This window comes from Lethenteron reissneri, chromosome 3 (assembly GCF_015708825.2).
Source record: "Lethenteron reissneri isolate LAM-NWPU_2019-01 chromosome 3, ASM1570882v1, whole genome shotgun sequence".
In the NCBI taxonomy this organism is placed as follows: domain Eukaryota; kingdom Metazoa; phylum Chordata; class Hyperoartia; order Petromyzontiformes; family Petromyzontidae; genus Lethenteron; species Lethenteron reissneri.
This window is the reverse complement of record NC_083781.1, coordinates 12561074-12588148: the sequence shown is the minus strand read 5'-3', so window position 1 is coordinate 12588148 and position 27075 is coordinate 12561074. Positions and strand designations below refer to the sequence as shown.

The 27075-nt window shown below is 51.5% G+C and overlaps 1 protein-coding gene across 1 annotated transcript; it reads left to right on the top strand.

The window, feature by feature from the left end:
• On the top strand, window positions 1-27075 carry STXBP4 (syntaxin binding protein 4). Its single transcript, XM_061558610.1, is given in 23 exon segments — window positions 1-152; window positions 2148-2221; window positions 5463-5555; window positions 6949-7018; window positions 8243-8317; window positions 10484-10569; window positions 12173-12264; window positions 12266-12309; window positions 13186-13330; window positions 13844-13950; window positions 14072-14192; window positions 14803-14866; window positions 15121-15191; window positions 16072-16168; window positions 16623-16750; window positions 18151-18231; window positions 19202-19267; window positions 19944-20126; window positions 20643-20759; window positions 21421-21470; window positions 22409-22554; window positions 23971-24028; window positions 25384-27075. Coding segments are annotated over 23 exon segments (2226 nt in total). The 3' UTR covers window positions 25490-27075.

The window sequence follows — 27075 nt, the reverse complement described above, 5'->3', positions numbered from 1 at the left end:
ATGACAGACGCACCCGTCACACACACAGTGCGAAGGGTACCGTGGGGGTGGGTGTCAGGAAGATCGGGCGCCAATGCCCATAATTACCTCGAAGCGCCCAGTCACTCGAGCAGCCCTTGGCAGCAGCACGGCGGCTGATTGACGATTACCAGGTACGTCTCGTGCGGGCATGCTCGCGGTGTGTTCCGCGTAAGCGCTGTGTTGTCGTGTGGGGTCAGAGAGCTGGAATGTTAACAAGGAAAAGTGTCCGCAATACACTTCTGGCCGCAGAGAGCACAGAGGTGTGTTGCGTGGACGAGGCGAGGAATTTTTGTTTGTTTGTTGGCGACTTGGAAGAACGGATCGGCACACGACGGAGGAGGTTCAACTGGGGCAGGCGCGTGGTGAAGGCTGGAGGAGAGAGAGAAAGAGATGGGGGCTTTAGAGTGGGAGCCCGGAGGTCGTTGATGGACGTGACGAGCCCGCATCCAGACCGGGAGCGATGGGGGATTGTCAGAGCAGACCTCAAATGTCGGGCGTCCGACTGCGTCACAGCCCGTGGGATCTGGCGGATGGGATGAGAGCGATGGGCTCGGTCATTGGGCCATCAGCGGCTTGAAGCAGCGACGACTATTGGTTTCTGTTTGTTGAAACGAGGGGCTTTGCAGCGAAGGTGCGGTAATTTTGAATGTTTAGATGTCAGGTGGTTTTTGGACTTTTAGTAATTTAAATTTGTTGTTATTTCTAATCTCCCCCCCCCCTCACTTGATACAGCAAATCTGGCTGTGACGGTCCCACCTGATGACGGAGACTTGTGTTGCCTCCGACACGTCGTGATTTTTTTTTACCTACATGACTTTACCGAAAAAAACTAAGAGTATGGATCCTTGCAGTCACGAAAGCTTCAAATCTAGAATTTCTAATCTGCACGGGTGTTTTTATTCGCTGCTATTAAACAACCGGTAATTCGAACAATTAGTTCTTCAAATAATAAAACGCAGCACTTTGTCAGTCCACCCATGAATGAAGGCCTCCCAATACCGTGTCAGATGCGGAGGTTGTTTGACCATACTTCACCATGCTGGTCACTGTGGGTTTGTGAGGAGGGCAGGCGGCTCAAGACCATTTCAGAGGTCGCACGCCACTGACACTAACGCGGGCCAGGAATCCGAATCCAAGTCTCCGGGTTCATAGATAGCACAGTGCGCTAACCACTGCGCCACCACTCGTACCGTAAAGTAATTACCCAGGAGTTAATTACCTTCCGGTGGGATTGGTGGCTTAACTGGTTCGTCAAACGAACAGATGATAAACTGGTTGTTATTTTACTGTAAATAGTTTCTTAAACGGCATGTGAACACTTTGTAACTGTGTGTGATGCATTTTGTGGCTGTGTGGGGTTTCATCCGACATAACACAACTAAATATGATGAACGTTATGTCGTAGTCTCGAGCACATTCACCGTGGAACCGATCAACAAGCCTCTCATGGAGCAACTGATATTCAGACAAGTTATCGAGGTTAATTGTGCGCCTGTGCGTTTCCAACCACGCCGTCAATCAAGCCGTGTAAGTAAAGTGGTTACCGGATCCTGAAGTTGCTCGGTTATCGTATCAATTCAGGTCGGTTGGAGTTGTCGTTCAAGTGCTCACTGGGATGACGTCTTTATTTGTCTGCTAAGTTGAACACTGGAAGGTGCGCAGCGAATAGGCGCGTCACGATCTGCTCCCCTGCCACGGAAAGTTGGCGTTATTTTCACAACTCAATGAATTGGTTGTTTCCCCTCTCGTTTTTACCATCTCATTCGTGTTGCCTTTTCTTTTGGGCTCGTTTGTAAGGCTTTTGTGCATCCCGTTGGCGCGAATGTATCGGCGTGCCATTTCCATCAGTCGGAAATGTGCAGTTCTCAACTCGATGCTCGTATCTTGAGCGGTACATGTTTTTGAGTCTGTCGAATCGACGCATCACTAACGCACGTAGCGTAGCGTCGTTTACCAAGTTGCCGGCGTGTTGAATGGTGCATTGTCTCATATTGACACGAGGTGCCGTTGATGCAACCGGCCACGAAGGCCGTCTCACCTTTGTTGACTGACACGGTGGCGCATTCCTACACCGGACCTGACGCTTCCCCTTCCCTCCACCCCGCCGTGTGTGCGTGCGTGTGCAGGACCATCATGGGACCTCACGGGATCAACCGAGCAGCCCACCGCATCGTCCTGTCCGATTGCGAGAACGGCCTCGGTGAGTGAGCGATGAACCCCGTGGGCTTGCCGGGACACGAACTCACCATTGTGCGCAGCAGGGGGGGGCGGGGGGCCCCCCCCCTTGATTCTCGCTTCTTTTGTTTGAGCCGCGCTCGTCATGGTTCATTGTGAGCCTCTCTTTGGGAACGCTCGCTGCGCTCTCGCCGCGTGTCACGGAATGTGCAGCGTGATGCTCACGCTCTCCGCCAGTGTCCCCTGCGGTGTTGGTTGACCACGACCACAATCCACTCCGTCAGGAACTGATGCGATGGGGTTGTTTTTTTTTGCATCGTTACAAAAAAGGCTGCGTGCTTTTTTTTTTTTACACGTTTCTGCCGTGTGTTGTTTGAAATTTCAAACTTGATTTGAAGCTTTCGTGACTGCAGGAATTACTCTTTGGTTCTTTCAGGGAAAGTCACGTAGAAAGAAAATAAAATAAATAATAGAATACGGCGTTTCGATTGCAACACAAGCAGCCGTCATCAGGTATAAATGAATGAGAAAACAAATGGAGTGGGATGCGAGTGGGAAGCACGCGGGAAGCAAGTGGGAAGCGAGTGGGGAGCACGTGCACTTGTTTTCTCATTCATTCATGACGGTTGCTTGTATTGCAAGCGAAACGTCGTATTCTATTATTTCTTTTATTTTATTTCTGCGTGACTTTACCGAAAGAACCGGTTTTCCGGCGTGCGATAGTTTTCGGGTTATGTTAGGTTTTTCTCATCATTTACAGATGCGATTGATGCCAGCAGCAGTATAATCAGATGCTGAGTGCTTGGTCTGTGACTTTGTTCCATCCGCAATTGACCACTGCAGTGCACGTATGCATGTTGAACTTCTTTCGCACCGTACGGAACCAACCGTGCTAATCATTGCAGTGCTTGGCTCACAGGTGGCTTCTCTACGTGTTCAGAGTGCTTGTCTGTCTAATGGGCTTTCTTCATTCCCTTAGCCTCGAGGTACGGGAACTCTTAGAGAACATGTACAAGCTAGATAGATCAAATTGACCGCAAAGAAAACGAAGTGGGCTTGGGTCGGACAAATGGCTGGAAGGGATAATGTCCCTTGGTTGAGACCAGTGTTAGTGGCAAGGGTTACGTTCACCGTGGAGATGGAGCGATGAAATCGGCGTGTGTGCAGGAGCCGTACGGATTGTTGCTCGCAAAAACGTGCGAGGTGGCGACGGCCTAGGGAGGCCTTCGTCCAGCAGTGGATAGATCATGATGTCAGCCGTGTAGTGTGAACAAATCCTTTGCAGTAATAAGGCCAAGTAATCAAATGGGAGAGAGTGGTGGTGCGGTAGTTAACGCGTCGCGTTGTCAACACGGACACCCGCCATTTGTTCCCGACCACGGCTGACATCAGCGGTGAGTAATATTTCGGACCGGTTGTGGGGAACGCCCTCCATCAGCCCGCACTGGCCAGCGTGGTGAAGTATGGTTAAACAACCCTTACACCATCGAGACGCCTACATCCAGCAATGGATTGACAAACCGCTGTACTGAGACAAAACTGAACGACCCGCATGGAAGGTGTGGGAGTGGTTGGTGCAGTGTGTGGTGACATCACCCGAGTGGACTTAAATCGTGTTTATTATAGCTTAAGTCCCATTACAACTGGGTTTGGTGTGGCGCTTAAGCAAGAGTTGATATTTAGCCAGGATGTCCATCACTGGCTCCGTGATGTGCTCTGCACGAGGCCATTGTGTTTCCTGCACCGCCTCAGTAGCCTATCTTAAGAAAACCCAAAACTCTTTCTACCAGGTAAGCCCCACTGAACTTTATATCTCTTTTTCAGAAGCGACCTGGCCACAATTGATAGTTGAACCAAGTGGCAAATCACGTGGAAATGTATCGCAGCAAATATTCTTAAACGCACGTTTATAAATGTGGAGGAGAAAACCGGAGGTCTCGGAGAAAAATCAACGCGACCGCGGGGGAGAGAGACACGCAAACTCCAAATATAGAGCAGGCTGTCAGGGTTGGGATCGAATCCATGATCTCCTGTGTATCAGGCGAGGTAATTGACATTTTAAATTACCTTGTGGAGATATCATTTGTGGCCAGGTCGCTTCTGAACAAAAGCTCTATATCTCAGTGGACCTTACCTGGTAACATAAAAAAAACAATAGTTGAGTTTTGTAGTTTAGTTTCGGTGAGACACTCATGAGCACCACAATGCGAGTGATGTTTCAGGCTAAGCGCGGTTAGCCTTGATTGTGATGGCGGGGGAGGGGAGATATTACCCACCAGATGCGCATTGTTGTTAATTACAAAGTCGCTCAATAAATCTGCTTAGGACAATCTCTGTGAGACTGGGGCCTGGCAGGCAAAGTGGTGCAGTGGCAGAGTGAAGTCAGAAGTTCACGGCTTGCTTAAGCTCCGGGAGACCTGAAAGCCAGACTATGCTTATGAGGAAGTTTGTATTCGTGCGAACAGGGCACCTGTACCCACATTAGCAAATACTCTCCCTCTCTTGCGGCTCAATAAGGCTTAAGAGATTGTTTTGGGGCGCCGCGGTGCCGCGATTTTAACTCCCTCGCCTGGTATGCAGGAGGTCGTGGGTTCTATCCCGACCCCGAAAGTGCTTTTATATTTGCGTGTCTCTCTCCCCATGGTCATGTGAATTCTTCTCTGGGACCTCCGGTTTTTCCCTCCGTATTTATCAACAAGCGTTTAAGAGTATTTGCCTGCTGTAACTTTCCACGTGGTAAGCCACGTCGTTGAGCTATCGTTTATGAAAGCCAGGTCGTTTTTTAAAAAGAGCTACATAGCTCAGTGGGCCATGTGTGGTAAATTACAACAAGAAAAAACTGTTTTTAGTTTATTTTGCAGAAAGTTCAAATTTTTTTGGAAAACACAATAGTAAAATACGTTCTATAAAATTGTTCTGGTCGTCGAGACTCTTTAACGAAGGAGGCAGCACACCGCAGATGACTACGTCCACCTCGGAGATGGAGCGATGAAATCAGCTGGTGCACAGGCCTCTAGACGGAGCGTCGCATCGGAAGACCTTCAAGCATGGCGATGGCTTGGGGACGATTTCATCCATCCGTGGATAGATCGAAAGCTGGTGATGGTCGCCGTGAAACTGAATTGGATTAAGCCTTCTGAGTGGGAGCTACTTGGTGCTTTTGTTCCGGTCTGCGACCGTGCGCCCATTTGAATGTGGAGCGGTCGGCAAGCTGTGGGGGAGGGATGGGGGTTTAACGCCGGCGTGGCTGTCGTGTTGTTGCGCAGGAGTGAAGGTGATCGGCGGAGTGCGCGAATCCGGAGAGGAATTTGGTGTTTACGTGAAACGCGTGCTGCCCGGAGGGATGGCGGCCCTAGACGGTACCTCCGGTCGCTGGCACTCACTGCGGCGCGTATTCGTCGGTGACACCTTGCGTCGGCAGCGTTGCGCAAGCGCTTGTGTAGCGAAAGAACTCAACACATTCGTCAGTGACCAACTGACCCAAAAATAAATAAGAAAGTGTGTCATCGGGGATGTTTCGGGCAATGGCCCACCTTCCTCATGGCACATTGAGAGGCCAGAGAGGCAGGAGTTCCGACTGCGCTGTGGAATTCTGTAGCGTTGATTCGTGCCCCATTTCCACGGCCACTTTGGGACTGGATTTTTCTGGCACAGCACGATATGTAATTATTCCAACTAGAATTGGCTAGAGTTGGCTTCAGTTGACTAGAGATCGCCTGAGTTGACCTGACTTGACCAGAGTTGGCCTGATTGGTCCCAGAATTTGAGTTGATGGGCAACTTGCATTGCTGAAAAGGTGACGCGTCTGTGACTCTCCCGAGTTCCGTGCGCTAACGCACGAGTTGCGTAGGTCTTTCACAGAAATATTTCCGTTTAAAGGGTGTAGACCACGTTGCTGATGGAATGAAAATAGTTAATTAAGGTTGAATTAAATGTTGAATGTTCCGACCGCCTGGATCATTGTTGGTTGTGACATTGAATTTTAGGCTCGTCCACAAAGCAAAACGAGCCCAAAGAATTCAGGCTGTGGCACGAATGCAAGCCCAACTGAAGTTGACAACAAATAAAATAAAAGCGCTTTACCTGCATGACAACTCGAGTACTTTGCCCACAATGGCCGTGGCAAACGCGGCAACAGGTGGAGAATGAGACCCAAGTCACAAAGTAACAGAGGACACATTCGAGGTCCGGTTTGAGAATGTGTGAATGCTGCAAAACTAACTAATGCTAGCACTGCGAATGCTGTCACTAAGCTCCATTATGTGTGGCGCTGTATCTGTGGTTTATTTACGCACATCCGTCACGTGATTTTTGACACTTGTTATTGATTTGTTATTGTTGTGATTGTTGTCGTTGTTGGTATTTTCACCGTTGGGTTTCATGTCAATAATGTGTTGTTGTTGTTGTTGTTTTTGCTCTTGTGAGTTTGCACATTCCCTCCACCCTGCAATGTCCTGTAACTGCTGTCACTGTTGACGGTCCTGTGCTGTGCTCCGAGTCTCTACGTAACTCCATATAACTCAGTGGATCTGTACATAACTCTACGAGTCTCTATGCAACTCTATAAAACTACGGTGTCCTGCGCCTGCCGCCACTGCCGACAGACGGTCTTGGGCTGTGGTTTTCCTCGTAGCAGAGCTGCTTAGCTCGTTGGGGCCTTGCCAGCTGAAACAGAGCCTCAACGTGAGTGCGAGTGTGAAGGGAGAACGCTGCGTGTGACGTCTGCGTGGTGGTACCTCTGCTCCGACACAGGGCGGCTGAGGCCAGGTGACCAGATCTTGGAGGTCAACGGCGAGAGTCTGCTGGGAGTAACTAATGACAGGTAGGGAGACCTCCTCCTGCCGGTAGCGACGCAGCGTCGTCTGGCGCCTGCGCTCGCTCACTCGCCGCGCATGTTTTCCCGCGACCAAATCACACGGAGAGCGCCCTGCCCTCTCCGGATCGCGAAAGCTAAGGAAGGGGTGACCATGGAGAGTGTTCTGTGAATTATAAAACTCAAAAATTTTAACACATTTTTTTTATTTTGCCAGGTAAGGCCCACTTAGCTATATAGATCTTTTTCAGAAGTGACCTGGCCACAAATGATAGCTCAAAGAAGTGGCTTATCACGTGGAAATTGATAGCAGCTAAATAATCTTAAACGCATGTTACTAAATATGGAGGGAAAAGCTGGAGGACCCGGAGAAAAATCAACGCGACCACGGGGAGAGAGACACGCAAACATCAAATGTACAGCAGGCGTCAGGGTCGAGATCAAACCCATGACCTCCTGTATACCAGGCGAGGTCGTCATCATCTCACCAACGTGGCTCCCCAATGGGCTACTGCCGTGTATAACAGGTGTCATATGCTGTGTTGTACAGTACTTCTGAGCGGATATCGAACCTGGGCCGCCGGTTTCGTAGCGCAGTGCGCCAACCACTACACCGCCGCTCCCAAAACTCACACGCCCCTACACAGTACACACGTAGCAAACATAGCGGACACACAAACACTGCACGCTTAGACAAAGACAAAATCCCCCATATAGCATTAACAGACTTCGTTTGGAAAAATACTGTTAGGGGAGGGGGTGTTAAATAAACATAATCCTTCATTTATAATGTGCGGTGACAATTCTCTTTAGTGAAATATAATCCTAAATGGATTCGAGCAGAGCCTCGGCTTGTCTTTGTTGGCATTCTCAGAGAAAGATCTCAATTTACTGCAGGCATTAATGGCTCTGATAAAAAAAATGTGCAACTCTATGGTATAATGATGCAAAGCCACTTAAATTGTTTACATTGTAAATGACACTTCTGCGATGATGATGATGATGATGATATATTTTTGTTCAGATATTTTTACTGCGATGATGATATCAGTAATGATGGTGACACCGACGATGATGATTATATAATGACGATTATCGACGCGATGCGGATAAAATTAGTGATGATGATGATGACGATGGTATTGATCGTGACGATGATGCCAGTGTTGATGGTCATGGGCGACGGTGCTGGTGACGAATCCCGCCGGGGACGTTGTGCGTGTGTCGCCGTAGGGCGGTCGACGTCCTGCGCCTGGCCTCCGCCAGCAGTCACATGTCGATGCTCATCTCTCGCGACGACGAGGCTCGGTGAGTGGCGACGGCTCTCCGCCACGTGCGACCTCCTCCTCACTCCTCTTCTCCCGTGGGCTCCTCGGAGCGCTATGAACACGGTGACCCGAGTTCCATTCTGCTTATGACCAATAACAGTGGCAAATATTTGAACCCGTTATGGGCCTCCCCTAGCTCGACTCAGCCTTACAAATAGCACCTGGTGTGATGACTGATGCAACTGGACGTGGTGCTCACCACCCACCCCCTTGTGTGCCATGCTGGCCTTCATAGGTGCTCACAAACGGCACTTGCCCCAATAGTGTTAAAGGCAATACAGGGATCTTTGTTTAGTTTTATAAGCCTAGATTAATCAGATTTTTTATTATAATTTGTATAATTGTCAAGCGGTCTTCAATGGGCACTCTAGCTCAGCGAGGTATTTTGTGTAGGCTTTGGTAAGACTAACGCTTGCGAGTGATGCAGCAATTGCTCTTAGTCTGCGTTCAGCAATGTGCTGCTATGCCTTTGCAAGTTGTCGGAGCTCGGCCACAATAAAAACTGGCATACATTTGGGGGGGTGCCACGGTGGCGAGATGTTAAGTACCTCGCCTGGTTTACAGGAGGTTATGGGTTCGATCCCGATGCTGATGCCTGCATATTTGGAGTTTGGAAGTTCTCCCCGTGGTCGCGTGGACTTTTCTCCATGCCCTCCGGTTTTTCCCTCCACATTTAGAAACATGCATTTACAGTATATGGCTGCTATCAATGTCCACGTGTGACAAGCCACTTTGTTGAGCTATCATTTGCGGCCAGGTCACGTCTGAAAAAGAGCTACATAGCTCAGTGCGGCTTACCTGGTAAAAAATAAAAAATAAAATATTTTCGTTTATTTTAATTGCGTGCACAATGAAGACCCTTGCAGCATCCGAGGGTCCCCGCAGGTCGCTGGGTGTGGGATGTTCCCCCGCTGTAATTAAGATCCGCCCAGCTCATTGAATTAATCCGTTACTCTGCGTGGCACCGCAGTGCGCTTGAGGTGCTTATCTGGTGGCACTGGTCATACCCATGATGTTGCACACAGACTCTTTCCTACAAGGACTAATCTGCAAGGCCTTTATATCAAAGTTCATTTATTAGGTATAGCCCTGTGAGCCATTCGGCTCTTGAATCGGGTGCAACCGCAACAAACAAAAAAAACAAAAACATGAACAAGAAAACATTTTAAAGTGACTATGTGCAAACAGAAAATCCAAGAAATCACGTCCCTTTGTGAGTCTCTCGTAAGCCCCTCAATTTGTATAATTCTGGTCATTTGACATGAGTCTGTGTGTGAGCTAATGAGTGAATGGGATGTCAAGTTGGAGATCGCAGAGTCTGTTCACCACTGTAGCTGGCGGTGCTGGCGCACGCCCGCAATCCAGCACTGCGGAGGTGAGGGTTGGTGGATTGCACGGATGTTGTGAAACTCTCTGGCTTGCCAGGAGAAGGCAAATACACAGCAAATGTGGATCCCACCCTGTTCCATCTGTATGGGAGAGTGTCCCCCCCTCGCGTGCGTGGCTTTCTGACCTGCCCCGACTGGACGTCTGTGAAAAATATCTTTGTAGCTCATCGGTATAAGTAAATATTCCGATTCTGGTTTTCTCCAAGACGCCCCGGTTTACTCCCGTATACAAGCATTCATCATTTGGACAATAACACCTTAATATAGAAGGCCGCAGAGCTTGGACAATCGTTGGCGCTGGCTAACCGCGTGGATGCCTTGCTCGCCTGTTTGTGGTTCCTCGTGCCTCTGAGTCATTATCTCTCTCTTCGAGAGCGAGTGAATACTGTACGGCAAGCTGCAAGTCAAAATTATCATCGTTGTTGTTACTCATGGCAATGTAAAACCGCAGTCCAGTGCTCAATGACTTATCACAGAAAAAATCCTTCGTAAAATATCAACCAAAAGTGTCCAAGCTTTGTGTTCTTGTGTCAAGTTAATTGGATTTTTAGCTTAAACGTCTTGGGGGAACTACGGCCAAGAAGGCATAACAATTGGCGTGTTACCCCTTTTGTCAGTGATGGAGAATTCCGAATTTCCCTCCTCCTCCCACACGCGCAAAAAACTTCACGAGGAACCAGAAGTGTGGTTCCCTAGAAACGCGGTGTATGGCATGCGTGTGATCGCTCGCTGCACACCCCCTTGCTTGTTGTGACCAGGAGGGAGTTCGCGGAGCTCCTGGAGAAGTACGCGAGTAACAGCGACGCCAGCTCGGCACACAGCTCCCCGACGACGCCCACGTTAGGTGCCCGCCTGCTCCCCTCTCCCTGGACACACACACACACGCGTACGCACACACACATACACACGTGGTTGCACACACACACACACACGTGGTTGCACACACACATACACACGTGGTTGCACACACACACACACACACGTGGTTGCACACACACATACACACGTGGTTTCACACACACACGTGGTTGCACACACACGTACGCACACACACACACACGTGGTTTCACACACACACACACACGTGGTTGCACACACACGTACGCACACACACATACACACGTGGTTGCACACACACACGTGGTTGCACACACACGTACATGCACACACACACACACGTGGTTGCACACACACGTACGCGCACACACACGTGGTTGCACACAAGTACGCACACACACATACACACGTGGTTTCGCACACACATACGCACGTGGTTGCACACACACGTACGCACACACACACACACGTGGTTGCACACACACGTACGTGCACACACACACACACGTGGTTGCACACACATACGCACACACACACACACGTGGTTTCACAAACAAAGACAAAGATCCCCCCGTATAGCCTTAACAGACTGTTGGGGCAAGTGATGTTCGCGAGCAGCGTCTGAATTCACAGCGTCTGAATGAGCTCATTCAGACGCTGTCTTTCCGACAGACCTGTTCTTCACCTGAGGACGGCTGCTTGCGTTGTGGCCGAAACGTCGTGAGAATTGTATTTTATTATGTTTTATTTTTATTATTTTATTATTTCCCTTCTAAGTGACTTTACCGAAAGAACCAAGAAGATGCCGACGGTTGTTTTCATAATGCACAGTGGCTGTGTGCTCTTCACACACGTTTGTGTGTTGTTGTTGTTGTTTTAAACTTGTGATTTTCTGGCCTGCTCTGTTATTCCGTTGAGGCTGGTTTTCTCTTCGGTTACAGATTTGATTGTTGGTTGTGGGACCTGATGCAGGCAGTGATGAGAAGGAAACCGGCACTAATTGGACACGTATAGGATGGACATTAAAAGTGTGCTGTTGTTGTTGTTGTTCGGAAAAATGGATGGAACCGGAAAGAGAGGGAGACCTCACAGAGATTGACTTGACGATGATAACTTCACAAGAGATTGGTGCCAGAAAGATGTGGCATGACTTGAGCATATTGGCACAAAGAAAGTGGAAACAAATGACGAAATGTCCAGTGGACACCTACAGGTTCTATCTGCCCATAGATCGTGACGATGATGATGATATAGTAATAGGTTTTTACCCTTTCAACTGGTACAAAAAACTGACACCTTTATACAAGGGATCATGTTTGCAATAACCACAACACAAGCAGTCAAAAATGCAAACAAAAAGAAACAACTCTGATAATGATAATGATATGCACTGTCCTTGAAGTTGATTGGTCCACACCAGAGACAGCTTTTCTTAGAGCCCAGTCTCCACTGGTGTTGGACCAGATGACGACAAAAGGCGTACAACTCAAAGACAGTAAAAACCTATTACTATATAATTCCACCGGTAAAGGAGGTCTCATAGTGATAATGATGATGATGATGACGATGTGGTCACGTGCTGCTGCCGCCCCCGCCCCTCCACGGTGCAGGAAAGTTCCTGGACAGCACCTCGTCGACTTCGTCGTCCCGATCCCCGAGTCCCCTGCTCAGCCCCAAGGACAGCCTGAGCCACAACTCGGGAAGCGTTCCCGGCCTCGCGCGACTCGCGAGCCACCACGCCCAGCAGGTGCGCACGCAACAAACAAAAACAAAGATCCCCCGTGTAGCCTCAATAGACTGGGGGGGTAAGTGCTGTTCGCGAGCACCGATGAAGGCCTGCACGGCACATGAGAGGGTGGGTGGCCAGCACCACGCCCGGCCGCCTATGTCTCCTCGTGGCGATGTTTACGCTTCGTACCAAGTACTAACTTGAGGCTAAGTCGACATAGGGGAGGCCCAGGTCCGGGAATCGAACTTGGGTCGCCGGGTTCATAGTGCAGGACGCTAATCGCTGCTCCAGCAACTTCAAGGACAGTGCATATCATCTCTGATAATATATAGCACTGTCTTTGAAACTGATTGGCCTACACCAGAGACAGCCTTCTTTATGGCCTTGTCTAACCAGTGTTTGACCAGAGACCGCCAAAAGGCGAACACACAGAGCATGTTTGTGTGCATGTTTTGCCACAAGCATGTGCAGTCAATGCAGACTTGATGCCTTGCAAACGGCATCTATTCGGTGTTTGAACATCTTAACACCCCCTGTTTTATTGCCAGAAGGGGTGAAAACCTATTCTTATTTTTTTCATCACTTTGATATCGGCAAAAAAGGTCCCATAGATAGAAACTCAAAGTGTATGATATATAAAATCTTAGAATTTTGCTGGCACATTGCATTATGGGTAAAACATATGGGTAAAAAAATACATAAGTAGAAGGACGAACCAGTCCCCTATTATACATATCAGACGACGTACGCGGCACGTTTTGCTGACAGGTTTGCGTGGAGCATGTTCGGATACCGGAGCTGCGCAGATACCGGGGCCGCGCAACTCACACTTTGATCGCTGGGCCCTGAGATGCCACTCTAAGATCGGTGCGGGGGGGGTTCGTTTTCCCGCAGCCCACAGAGTGAGAGCGGCGCCATCCAGGTGGTCTCCTTGGTCAGGACCTCGGGCCTGGGCATCACCCTCATGGGCGGCACGAACCGCCCCGACGGGCCCATGGTGTACGTGCAGGAGGTGCTGCCGGGCGGCGACTGCCACAAGGTTCGTCACACTCGTTGTGCCGCGCTCGTTGTTGTGCCGCGCTCGTTGTGCCGCGCCCGCTGTGCCGCGCCCGCTGTGCTCTCGCCACCACCACGTCGCCGAGAGGCACGGTGATCCTGTACAGCCTCCAGAAATAGCGCACAAAGTTCTCTACTTTTATCGTTGTCGTCATCAGTCGTGATTTATCGACTGTGAGATGAAGGCCTCCACAAGCCATCGGCCATCTCTCACGGTCGCATGATGCAACAATCCATCCAGCTCCAGCGCGCATGAGCAGATTTCATCGCTCGATCTCCGCGATGGACGTCCTCTAAAGCGCGCGTTCCCTCTCGTGGTGTCCACTCGAGTCATCACGACCGCCGGCTATTATCCCTCTAGAATGGGCATGTGAGGACAGGGGACCAGTGTTGTGAATTGCTGGGTGCAACCGGTGGTGACTCTGTAAGAAGGGCAGATTAGACTGGGCATCAGCGTGGACTGGGCATCAGCGTGCCGGTGGTGTCCTGCCCGCAGGACGGGCGCGTGAGACCAGGGGATCAGCTCGTGGCCATCAACAAGGAGTCGCTCATGGGCATCACTCACGAAGACGCCAAGGGGCTGCTGACTCGCACCAAGCTTCGGTGAGCTGCACTCGGCACTCAGATAAAAACCGGGGAGCCGAGACAGCTCCGGGCGTGGAGACGTTGGCACCATTGGAGACCCCATCCTCATCCCCCATGTGTCGCCCTGTGCGCTATGCAGCACGGACGCCGGCGTGGAGATCGCGTTCATCCGAGGGAAGGGTCCCCCGTACTCTAGCGCCCTCCACAGCGTGGCGCTCTACTCCTCGCAGCCCGGCATCCCCAGCACGCAGCCCAAGCAGGTACAGCACAGGCAGGTGCAGCCTAGCCATGTGCAGCCTCACCAGGTGCAAGCCCAGGCAGGTACAGCCCAGGCAGGTGCAGCCTCACCAGGTGCAAGCCCAGGCAGGTGCAGTCTAGCCATGTGCAGCCTCACCAGGTGCAAGCCCAGGCAGGTGCAGCCCAGGCAGGTGCAGCCCAGCAGATGCAGCATCGTGCAGCCTCACCAGGTGCAGCCCAGGCAGGTGCAGTCTAGCCAGGTGCAGCCCAGGTATTGTGCAGCCCAATGATTCACTGCTTGCCAGCTACTATCGACTAGTACTACTGGTTGAACAGATTCCTGAGAGGCACATACAGGAAATTTTTTTTAATGACATTAAAAAGTACCAAAACGAACGCACGTGACATTTTCCTTAACTCTGTAAAAAAAGGTGTAGAGCCTGAAAACCAGAGCCCTGTGGGTTTGGAAGGTTTCCAGTTCCGCATGTGGTCCACAGACCCTTGCTTAACAAGTGGCATTACTGATGGTTTTGTTCATAAATCCGTCACGATGTTGTCACCACTTCGCTCCAGGGTGCCATCAGAGTTTAGAATGAGCTGTGGAATGACTTTCACGTCGTTGTGTCGTTGCAGGGAAAATCTCGGCAGGGCTTGGCGCCCATACCAGTCATCAACTCGGCAGGGTCCACACACGCCGGTATAGCATTCATGAAGAAAAAGACACATCACGTGGTGTTGTGGCAACTCCTGTTACCGAGCACCTGTTGCGGTTGTCACGGCACACCAGGGGACGGTGTGGCCAAGCACTCGCGCTCGGCTGCCTTTGTCTCGCCAGTGCTGACTTGTTAAAACACACCGCACCGGGTACTACTCATTGAAGGCCGAGCCGATGTGGCCACCTCTGTTGACGTGTTCTCCGGAGAGACGAACGAGCGCCCGTTTGTGTCACAGGGGGGCGGCTCTTGAGCAGGAAGCTGTCGCTGGACCCACACGTGCGGCTCAAGGTGGACAAGCTGGAGCTGGTGAGAGAGGGGTCCCACGGGTCCTCGCAGACAAAACAAATCGGCCGCTCGCGTGTGTCCTACCTGGGCGTGCGAGATTCCAGAGCTAGTGGCCCTAACTGTCGTCCTGCGTAGCTCTGTAAGTGTGCTGCATGCTGTGTCTGTCTGTTCTCTTCTGTGTGCGTGTGTGGGTTTGTGTGCGCGGGGAGCGGTAGTGTAGCGGTTAGCGTGCTGCAGGTACGAACCCGGCACCCCGAGTTCGATTCCCGTTCACGGTAGACACCTGTGGCGATTATCTGAACCGGTTCTGGGCCTCCCCTAGGTCCACTCAGACTCAAAATTAAGTACCTGGTGCGGGTGTTTTAAAACATCGCCACTGGGGAGACAAAGGCAGTCGGGCGCGGTGTTGGCCACCAACCCCCTACTGTGTTGTGCCAGCCTTCATAGGTGCTCGTTAATAGCACTTGCTCCAATAGTTTGTTAAGGCTATACGGGGGGTCTTTATCGTTGTGCTGTATGTATGTGGAACTTCTTTTGCACCGTACATAGCCAACTGTGGTAATCAGTGGTGCGGGGGAAGGATTAAAATCTAACCATAAAAGCAGTTCTAGAGAAATACGTTTTTAATATAGATTTAAAAGTGCATAGCTCCAGTGGCTTCCAATATGGGAAGGAACAGCATTCCAGATGGCCGCAGAGGTGCACCTAAAAGCGTGCGATGGAGTAACCGTCTTTGTTCGATCACCAGCCAAAAGCCACTGCTTGGATGACCGGAGTTCGCCTGATGATGGTCGATGCTCCTTGTTAACTGGCTCGAGACGCGCGTGTACGCTGCCTGGCCCCGCTGGTGATCGAGTGATGGCGTGGTGTGGTGACGTGCGGTGCCGTGTTGCGGTGTCAGGCGCTGCGCTATCTGGGCGTGGAGGCGCGGGAAGAGCAGCAGGAGGCACTCCGCGAAGCTCTGCAAGTGGATTCGCGCGGAACGGTCAAGTACGGAGGTGAGAAGCTCGCTCCCCTCCCAGTCTGGAGCCCACTCCCAGGCTGCATCTGTGCATATCAATGTGTGGGTATGTAAGTGTGTTGAACTTGTAACGCACTGTACGTAGCCAACCGTGCTAATCGGAGTTGCGGGTATGGGTGTGTATGGGGACCGGGTAGTGTGCTGCTCTGCACTACGAACCCGGGCGACTACAGTTCGACTCCCGCTCATAGTCAAAACCAGTGACGATTATCTGAACCGGCCCTGGGCCTCCCATAGGTCGACTCGGTCTCAAATGAATACCTGGTGCAGTGTGTAAACATTAACACTGGGGAGACAAAGACGGTCGGGCGTGGTGCCGGCCACCCACCCCCGCCTCGTGTGCAGTGCCGGCCTTCATTAGGTGTTCGCGAACAGCACTTGCCCTAACAGTCTGTTAAGGCTACACGGGGGGTCTTTGTCTTTGGTCGCAGACTTTGTGCGGGCAGCTCGCCAGGTGTTCCGGCTGCAGCTGGAGGAGATGGGGCCGGATCAGGGCGCGGTGTTGGTCGGCACGAGCGAGCTGGCCGCCCTGCTGGAGCCGCTCTCCCCGCTTGGCCGGGTCAGTGACGCACGACAGAGGTCGCAAACGGGTTTTGATTTCTTTCCCGTACCCGTATCCGGCCGCACCAGGGTCGCAAACGGGTACCTGTACCCGTACCCTACCCGTACCGGCCGGGTACGGGTAGGGTACGGGTATCGGGTACCTGATTGCGACCTCTGGGATGAAGCCATGTTGCAGGCGCGGGTGGGTTGATTCTAGGAACTTGAATTGTGAGAAGAGACAAGACGTTGGGAAATGAGTGACAAACGGTGACTCACCAGTGACTCACGGTCTACCCGTACCCGTACCCGGCCGCACCAGGGTCGCAAACGGGTACCCGTACCCGACTGGATATGGGTAGCCGGGTATCGGGTAGGGTACGGGTATCGGGTACCCAGTTGCGACCTCTGCCGCACGACGGGCGAGCGGCGCCGTCACACGAACCCCCCCCCCCCCACCAAAAGATCTGTAGGGTGGTGCCCAGTACGTACCAACGTTTCATTTGTTTGCATTATGACTGCAGGTATTGTGGTCTATGCAAACAGGTGTCAGTTTTGTTGCCAGATAAAAGGGTAAAAAACCAATTATCAACCTCCATAATTGCCAGGAATGTGGGGAGGCCTTCATCCAGCAACAATCTTGATTGGCCGAACACCTGTATACCCAGAGGGAGCAGCTGGTGTGGTGATTGGTCTATCGGGGCTTCATACGCCTTTGCAACCTGCCGCAGACTAGACAGAGACGTTTACAGTTAATTTTGTTTACGGAAAATGCATAGAAGTCGAGTATATGTTTTTGAACGTGCATATGTGGGTGACCCTGCTGTCTGCAATTGCCTGCCCTCTCCACTGGCCCCACTGCCAATTCCTTCTCCCTGTGCAAGCTCTAGGCTCAAGGCCTTCTTCTCCTCCTCTGTCTGTGACCTGAGTCTCCGTCTATCTGAGGTGTCCTTTATTGCTCGTATTTACAAATACCCTCATCTAATTTTTCCTCTCTGCCCTGTAGTTTTCCACCGCGCGTTTTATCCCCTTTCAGAAAAATAAATAGATCCTACAACGATATCACTCTTGTTCAGTTACCTCTGTGCATGTTCTCCCATTTTGAAGCCTTGTGAGATGCAGTTGCATTTAGACGCATCATGAAGTCCACTTTTTGTTATCCGCGTGTGTGTCTTTGCTTGTACGTACGTTTCTAAAGTTGCATGATGCCCGCGCACGTGTGCACACGTTCGCCAGTAGATGCTCGCTAACCAGCACTTGGCCGCAGCAGTGTGCCGAGGTCACATGTGTGTGACCTTTGTCTTTGTGCATGTGCGTTTAACCACATGTTTCTCAAACGGGGTGCTCGCTATGACGGCGCTTTGCCCCCCCTAACAGTCTACGGGTGACCTTTTACCTCCGTTGTTTGTGTGCGCGCAGGGCTTGGGCAGCGACGATGGGGAAGCGGAGCGCCTCAGGAGGGAGAGGGATGAAGCTCTCTTCGAGAACCACAACCTCAAGGTGAGAGCCCCCTCGTGGGCTCGGTCGGCGAGCCCCCTTCGTTGGCCCGGAGCAGGCGCGACCGGGTCGGGCGCGAGCAGTCGATACGATCCGTACAACAAGCTGCGTGTTTGTTGTACGGATTGTGTCGTGTTCATTTTTCCACCCCCCTCCCCACACCCATCTCCTCTTAGAATGATGGTTTACCCCACCCCCCTTCGCCCCCTCCCTCCTCTCCCCCCACCCCGGGTTTTCTGTCCCCTTCCCCAGGAACGATTGACGCGTTGTACCGAGCTTGCTTGGCTTCCACAACAAAACATCAAAAAATATATAGAAAAGTATTTATTTATTTTACCAGGCAAGGCCCACTGAGACTCGTATAGCTCTTTTATCACAAATGATAGCCCAACGAAGTGGCCTATCGTCACGTGGAAATTTATAGCAACAGCCAAATGACGTCAACGCAGAGTCCATTCTAAAATGTGGAAGGAAAAACCGGAGTATCGGAAGAAAAATCAACGGCACCACGGGGAGAGAGAGACACGCAAACTCCAAATATACAGGCGTAAGGGTCGGGATCGAACCCACGATCTCCTATATACCAGGCGAGGTAGTTAACATCTCGCCACTCATAATATAGGTTTTTGGGTTAGATCGTGTAAGTGTCAATGTGTCGTAACCCTCCACCACCCGACACAACCAGTAAGGGTTGTCACGTAAACAGTGCGCCAATGAGTTACTACTTCAGCTCACCGGTGTGTTGGAGAGTAAATCCACAACATTTACAATTTGAATACGACGTTTCGCTGGTAATTACATCCAGCATCATTGGGCGATTTTCCACAATAGTGTTAAATCACGTGCTTCTGGTGTTAAATAGAGCAAGATGACATCATCACTGAACCCATCAGGGCCCTGTCCGAGTCGTCCGCCGGTGCGGCCGGTGGTTCTGCGTACGCGTTGTGCTGACCGGGGCTTGCGCGTTCAACAGGCCCGGCTGAGTGAGGTCGAGCACTCGAGCAAGGATCTGCACGAGGAGCTGCAGAAGGCAAAACAGGTGAGGGCCACCGTGAAATTCCCGCGGAGTCGGAGTGATATCAACACACGGCGCCGCCACAGTCCTTCGCACCAGCACCAGCAACAAGCGCCATTCGCCACTAAGTGGCGGCGACGTCACCACGACGCTTGTGCCAGGCTACGTGCACGTTGAGGCCTCGTGAAGTGTCGAATGCCCGCCGGCAGGAGGTCACGGGGCAGACCCAGGTGCCACGGGTGGACTGACTGAGATGACTGGCCGATGCACCACCTGTGCCCCCTACTGGGCCAACCAGCACCAGCAGCAGTCACATGTTTGCTGTTGCAGAGTATTTTTGTTCCTGCTAGATGTTTCATGGTCGGAGGCAACGATCGCTGCTGTACGTTTCCCAATCAGAATCAGAATCTTTATTTAGACTCGAGCAATCCGATGAGCCACGAAGCTCTTTTTCATAGCTGTCCAGTAGTTTGCGAGCAGATTTGTTTTGCGACGCCTGCACACAGTGGCCTGCTCTTCGAATGTCATCACGTGGCTTCTTAACGTCGACCGAGAGATAAGACGGGGGGGGGGGGGGGGCGTGCAGGGGGCGCGCGTATTTCACCATTAATTCGCCCGCAGCATTACCCAGGGCGGCCTGTCGCATTCGAATCGACGAGCCACGAACGCGCTCCCGCTGGTCCGTGTCCGCCCCTCGCAGGAGGCGCAGGCGGCGTTGGAGGAGAGCCGCGCGCTGCGGAACCGCGTGCACCTGGCGGAAGTGGCGACGCGGCAGGCGCACAGCATGGAGCAGGACTACGAGGAGGTGGTGCGCCTCCTCGAGATCGAGCTGTCCGACGTCAAGGGCCAGCTCATCGACCTCGAGCGCAAGGAGGCCGCCAAGGTGCGGCAGCGCGAGCGGACGGCCCCCGGGGCGCGAGCGACACGAGAGAGAGAGAGAGAGAGCGAGGAAAGCCTCGCGGAGTCTCATGACTCTTCTTCTTGGTTCTTTCGGAAAAGTCACGTAGAAGGGAAATAATAAAAGAATAAAAATAAAACATGATAAAATAATTCTCACGACGTTTCGACCACAACGCAAGCAGCCGTCCTCAGGTGAAGAACAGGTCTGTCGGCAAGACAGCGTCTGAATGAAACACCCCAGGCTTGGAGCGTATATCTCATGACTCTTTTCAAGAGGGTCTTGTCACGTCATGTTTTTCCGGTAGCGATGATTGCTATGGTAATATTGCAGTCGAATAATTTGCAGGCACGGTATTTTTAATTTATTTCGATATTTTTGTTACATTTGGCAAATTTGTACCGACGCTACGCATGGGGCGGTTGTTGCCGTCGCTCTCGTGCATCGCAGCGACACCGAACGATCTGGAAGCGTGCTCTCCCCGCTGCTGCACGCGTGCAGGACGAGGTGCTGGAGCTGAGGAAGAGAATCGCCGTGCTCGACTGCCAGCTGCGCAAGTCCGAGATGACGAGGAAAACCTTCGAGGTCTCCACCGACAAGCTGCTGCAGTTCGTGGAGGTGACCCTGCAGCTCGCCAAAATACCTCGGCGGCCTCATCCACGCACACACGTGTGCACACGCGTGTGCGCACGCTACGAACCCTGCGACCAGAGTTCTATTCCTGCTAGTGCTGGCCACCCACCCCGTCGTGTGCCGTACCGGCCTTCATAGGTGCTCGCTAACAGCACTTGCCCCAACAGCGTGTTAAGGCTACACGGGGGATCTTCGTCTTTGTTTGTCACTTGAGGAAGCCTTGGCCTCCCTCTTGGTGTGCGAGAGAGAATGTGAGCGAGTGCCGTGGGTGAGCGACCGCGTGATTGTGTGCCGGCGTGCGCAGTGAGGAGCAGCAACTTGGCAGTAGGCTTCGAACTGCCGGCTACCCGAGTTCGATTCCTGCTCACAGCCAACACCAGTGACGTTTATCTGAACTGGTATTGGGCTTCCCCTAGATCGACTCAGCCTTAACTGAGTACCTGGTGTTTAAACATCAGCACCGGGGAGACGAATGCGGCTGGGTGCGGTGCTGGCCACCCACTTGTGTCGTTTTGGCCTTCATGGAAGTGCTCGCGAACAGCACTTGCCCCAACAGACCGTTAAGCCTATATGGGGGATTTTTGTCTTTGTGTGTGTGTGTGTGCGCGCCATGGGCTGCTGCGTGTGGATTCTCCTTGCGCGTCAGACGGTGCAGGAGGTCCTGTCCAGTCTGGTCCCGGCGCAAGGACAGCTGGCGTGAGTATCCACGCACGCACACACACACAGTCCAATCGGAGGGCGCATCTCGTCATCGGCCAGAGGAATTGTCGTCATGCACCCTCCTCCCCATTGTATTGTCTCCATTCAGGTTCACCATTTTATTCAAGAGCCTAATTTTTTTCGTGTGCCATTCACAATGTCCCTCTTGTTTGTTTTGTATCACCATCACACGCGTGCGTACATGGGGAGCAAGCGGCGTCGTGGTTAGCACACCTGTGCTATGCACCTGGTGACCAAAGTTAGATTACCGGCCAGTGGCCAACACCCGAACTCGTTCCGGGCCGCCCCCTCCAATTGACGCATCCTTAACAATGCAATTTGTGACACTGCACGCGTTTCGTGAAATAGACGAATAGGTGTTCAGTCACAACGCGGGAGGCGCAAAGCCAACCTCAAGAGTCTCTTGTAGGAATGCCGCCTTCAACCGCATCTTGACGGGAGCTTTCACGCCGGCACGTTTGAATGTGCAAACATCGGGGGGGGGGGGGGGGGGACAAAGGCGACCTGGCGTGGCGCTGGCCTCACCACCCCCTCCGGTGCGGTGCCGATCTGCGCCGGTGTTCTTTCACAGTGGACACCCCCAACAGAGTTCAGCCATTCCTGGGGGAGGAAGTGGGCATGTGTGGGGAGCGGTAGTGTAGCGGTTAGCGCTACACTGCGCTACGATGCCCGGCGCCCCGAGTTCGATTATCTGAACCGGTCCTGGGCCTCCCCTAGGTCGACTCAGCCTCGAATGAGTACTTGGTATGGTGTGTAAACATCACCACTGGCGAGACAAAGGCAGCCGGGGCGTGGTGCTGGCCACCCTCGCGCTCATGTGCCGTGCGGGCTGTCATAGGTGCAAGACTTGCTAACAACAGTTGGTTCAGTCTATACAGGGGAATCTTTTTATTTTTTGTTGTGCATGTGTGCAGGCTGACGAGAGGCGAGACGGTGGGGGCGCATCACCTGTCCCCCGTGGTATCGCGCGGAGTGCGGAACGGCACCGCCAGCTGCCTGGGCCTGGCGGCCGAGGCTCGGGAAATCAGCAAGTCGATTCGCGGGCTCATCGAGGCCGACTGTGAGTGTGGGCCACGAGTGGGCCACGGGGCACAGCCCACGGACACCAACCGCTGGGCGGTGTCCGTGGCAACGGCTTTTTCGAGTGTCCCGTGTGAGCGTGCGTCAAAGTGCGGTCACGAGAACACAGGTTTGGTGGCGTCGGCTTATGAATGAGCCAATCACCTGGGAATGCGCCGGATCTTGATCTATGAAGATAAGCAGGGCTCGAGCCTGCATAGTGCTGGGATGGGCGACCACCGTTGCGCAAACCTGCAGGGCTACATGGGTAGGCAGTAGGAGGTAGTGCAGCAAAACTCACCTGTTGTGCATTTCTACGCGTCCCAAGTTTTTTGCATCACACCTTCAACTCACACTGGCCAGCCATGGTGAGGTGTGGTGAAATAGTGCTCCCCACGCACCACAGGTGTGGGGAGGCCCTCGTCAAGCAGTGGACTGATAAAAGAGGCCGAACGTGTGGACGAACAGGAACGGGCTGTCTTTGACATCTAAGAAGTGTTAAGACTGTGCGAAGAGCAGATTGGTTTATTCTGCGTTACGAAGGAAATCCTTTATGTTGGAAAGATATCGCCATCAACATCACCGAATCTCTTCCTGTGTGTACTCTAAATGATTATCCTCTATCTTACATAGATTCATAAAGCGCCTTGTTCCAAAGCACTTTACGGCAATTACAGAATTGTGCATATGATAGTGGTTGAAATAAAGAGCGGTGTTATTAAAAGTGGTAGGTGTAGTTCCGGTGACAGGTGAGAGTGGATATGGGTGGGTTGGGGTAGGCCTGCTGTTAGCTGGCGAGCGGGGGCCGGGAGTAGCTCTAGCAGGATGATGATCGGCTGGGGAAGAAGGGATGGCGGTTGTTTTAAGGGAGGAATGGAAGCAGGTGTTCTAAAAAGTATGCGGCCCTTGCCCCACCACCTTCTCCAACCATTATATAAACGGAGTGGTATCTCCTGCAATCTCTCATTTACTTGATACAGCTGTCGTGGCTGTGACGGTACCACCTGAAGACGGAAGCTTGTGTTGCCTCCGAAACGTCGTGATTTTTTATTTTATTTTACTTTTTTAATGTTTTTACCTACGTGACTTTACCGAAAAAACCTAAGAACATGGAAGCAGGTGATTGATAGTGAAGATGATTGTCTTATTTGCAGTGGGAGTTTGTTCCAGTGAAGGGGAAAAGAAAAGGTGGGAGAGCGCGGGACTGGGCGCAGGGCGAGGGAGGCGCTGAGAGGGACACTTGAGATTGGGTGCCTAGAGTCGTGGTGGGACGGAGTCAGATATCCATTGAGATTTCTCTTGGCGAATGCATTCCCTGCCTCTAGCAGATGTAGTAAAGTTTGTCCCAGAACATCCACCACCCAAATCAAATTGTGTTTTTGACTTTTTTGGTCCTTGTGTTTATTTTTCTCCCCAGGTTTGCCATATGGCTGGGAAGAGGCCTACACAGCGGATGGCATCAAGTATTTTATAAAGTACGTGTAGCGAGTCGCCCTTTTGTCAATCTACTGCTGGATGGGACCTATTCCTCGTGGCATGTCACCTCCTGCGGTTCAAATCTTCGTTTGAGAAGCCGCTGGCTAACCTGCGTGGTCAGCATCTGTTTCACATCCTTCATTCTTTCCCCAAAAACTCCACGGGTTCCATTTCACACGCTGCACTGAGCTACGAACGATTGGAGCCGTCGTTTTCGAAAGTTCAGCTTTTTCAGGAAAACTCAAAGAGCAGCAAGCTGTAGTCGGCCCGCTCTGTCCCCTCTCCTCCCGCCGTGAATCCTTGCGACGGGGGGGGGGGGGGAACAGATCGACTAAAGAGACGAAAACAACGATACAAATTATAAAGTTCGGAGACGATGAGTAAATACGCTCTGCGTCCTCCGGAGAAGCGGAGGAGGGGGGGGTTGGTGAAACGGCAAAACTTTATTTCAAAAGTCCTCTTCAGAAGTGCAATTTGCATACCTGCAATACCCATCAGAGGCGCCCTCCGCGTTACAACACCGCAGCTTAATTCCTCAGCACCAAGTCCGCCCAAATCTAAATTGGGGATGTGCATCGTACTCTGCAGTGCACGTGGGGGCTCGAGGTCCAATCTCTGATCACCGTTGCAATCACGTCGTAATAATAATAATACACGCACCTGGCTGCTACCTGTCGCTATGCAAAATGGTTTCGTAGGTTCCCAAATACTACTGAGTGGACAAATATACACGTGATTAATCACGGGTGAGCTCACACCAGCTACAAAACCATGAAGCTAAAATGTTAGCGGTGCAACGATTCACTCCATGGTGATTTGGTGAATTGTTGCAATTCAGGCGGTGTTATTTCATTTCAAGAATATCTTTTTTGCCGTGTTTTTATGTGTAGTTTGCATCATTTCTACTTTTCTTGCTCTCACTCGAACATTAGATTAGTCTCAATGTAACGTTAGCAAATTATTCCTTTGTACGAATCGCTGAAACGATTCTCACACACACACACACATCGTTAGCCTTGAGTGTGAAACTTAAAAACACAAATCGACAAATCGATGCCGCGTTACAACCGACAAAAAGCAATCGGAAAAAATACCACAGTTCCCGTTTAAGCGGAAGCATAAAGTGTACGAGAGCCGACGCTTTGACTTTGTCACGTGGCGCGGCGAGCACAGAGGAGTCTGTTCAGTGTCACGCTCCGCCACCCGTGCCCGCAACGGCACAACCCCCGGGTCACAATAATCGCTACGATGCATAAACTCTTCTTCCGAGACGATGCTTCACACTTCAAGGGTCGTGTTTTGTGACGTTGATGTCGTCACCGCCGTTGTCTTTGCACCCCCCCCCCCCTCACAGTCACGTGACGCAGACGACCTCGTGGATTCACCCGGTGACCAGCACGCTCAGCTTGCCCCTGTCAGACGAGGTGGCCAATGGGGTGGCTGGAGAATCCACCACGTAGCCAATCGCGTGCGAGCTTGGACCAGCCATGGCCAGCCGGTCACTGTGTTGAGGTCGTGGAGGAATGTAATGGAAGAATGTTACTTTTGACACTTTTTTTGTAGTGTGCCTACGAGCAAATGTATTATATCCATGTACAAAGAAGAACCCAGTGGACTTTGTAAATCAGAAGAAAACCAGAGCACGCGATGCCTCCCGGCGTGGTTTAAATATTAAACGCATCGTGAATACGATAGTCCCATCGCAGGGCCGTGAAGGGAGACCTTCATCCAGCAGTGTATAGACCGTGGCAAAGGATGATGCATATGAAGCAAAACAGTTTAGTGTTACCGGTACATTGGTTGTAGAAGTCACGTCATTCATTAGCGCGTGGGTTTTATTTTTTATGAAGGTGTTAGCAGCCCTGTAACTATTGCTGCCCAGCACGGTATTTTTACTGGTATTTATTCACAGTTTTTAAACCATTCTACTTAACTTTAGCACAGAGAACAGTAGCGGCGTGTCAATTGTTTAAATTCAAACTGTGAAGACAAAACTGGGATTTGCTTGGGTTTTGCAACCCACGTGGATTAATTTCATGATAAAAAAAAGGTGTGCGTATTTCTGGGAATCTGTAAATACAGAAGGGATAGTGTTATTTTCAACAACATGCCTTATTACGTTTTCATACGATGCCGAGTATTCGTGTTTGTTGGGGAAACAAATGGACGTTGCCGTTTGAACGCCGCGATGTGGGGTGGCAGGCTGGCTGTGTGACAGCCGTGTCTCGCCTTTATTGTGACCCATCAGTTTCCAAGGCCCCATTGCATATTGGCACACAGCAACAACAAAATGGCGTTCGATGCTCAAGTTGCACCTCGAGGCCACTCAAAGTCTGAAAGGCTCGCTGCTAGTAGGAGGTCACGGCACAGACCCAAGTGTTACGAGTTGATTGACAGACGACTGGCACAGTGGTACACGCATACACCGACTACAGCTGCAATTTACCCCATATTGACAGACGAATACCCTTTTTTGGAGGCCGGTCCTGTGTACACCTTGTGCCACATAGGGACAGCTATCACTGGGGCTCCCCTTGGTTAGACTTCAGGGCATTGAAACGGTTCAGATGAGATGTAACGCAAGGCACTTGATTTCCCAGGCAATTCATTGCCCTATGAATCCGAATCCTTAAGGTGACATTACCATGCACTTGTGCCAGACTAGATGCAGTTGGAGGCCATGAGAAGTGATTGAAGGATTGCCAGCAGGAAGACATGATACAGACCCAGATATGAACTGGCTCAGGTCACTGGCAGATGTACCTGCGCTCTCCACTGGACTAACTCACAGTTTTATCGACCTGCTGCTCTGCTCGTTGTTGTGAGCATTGTCCCCCTACCTCCTGCTGTAGTCGAGGAAGGTGGCAGCTGCAAACTTCCATTAACATTTTGCGCAGCCCCCTCCATCAATCCTCATGTTGACACCACTCGTAAAAGCCATTGCCACGCACGCACGCACTCACGCACACACATTTCCCGAAGGAAAACTGGCATGTTCACGAAGATGATGTGTATTAAAATATTTTTTCTCATTAAAATACAAAGT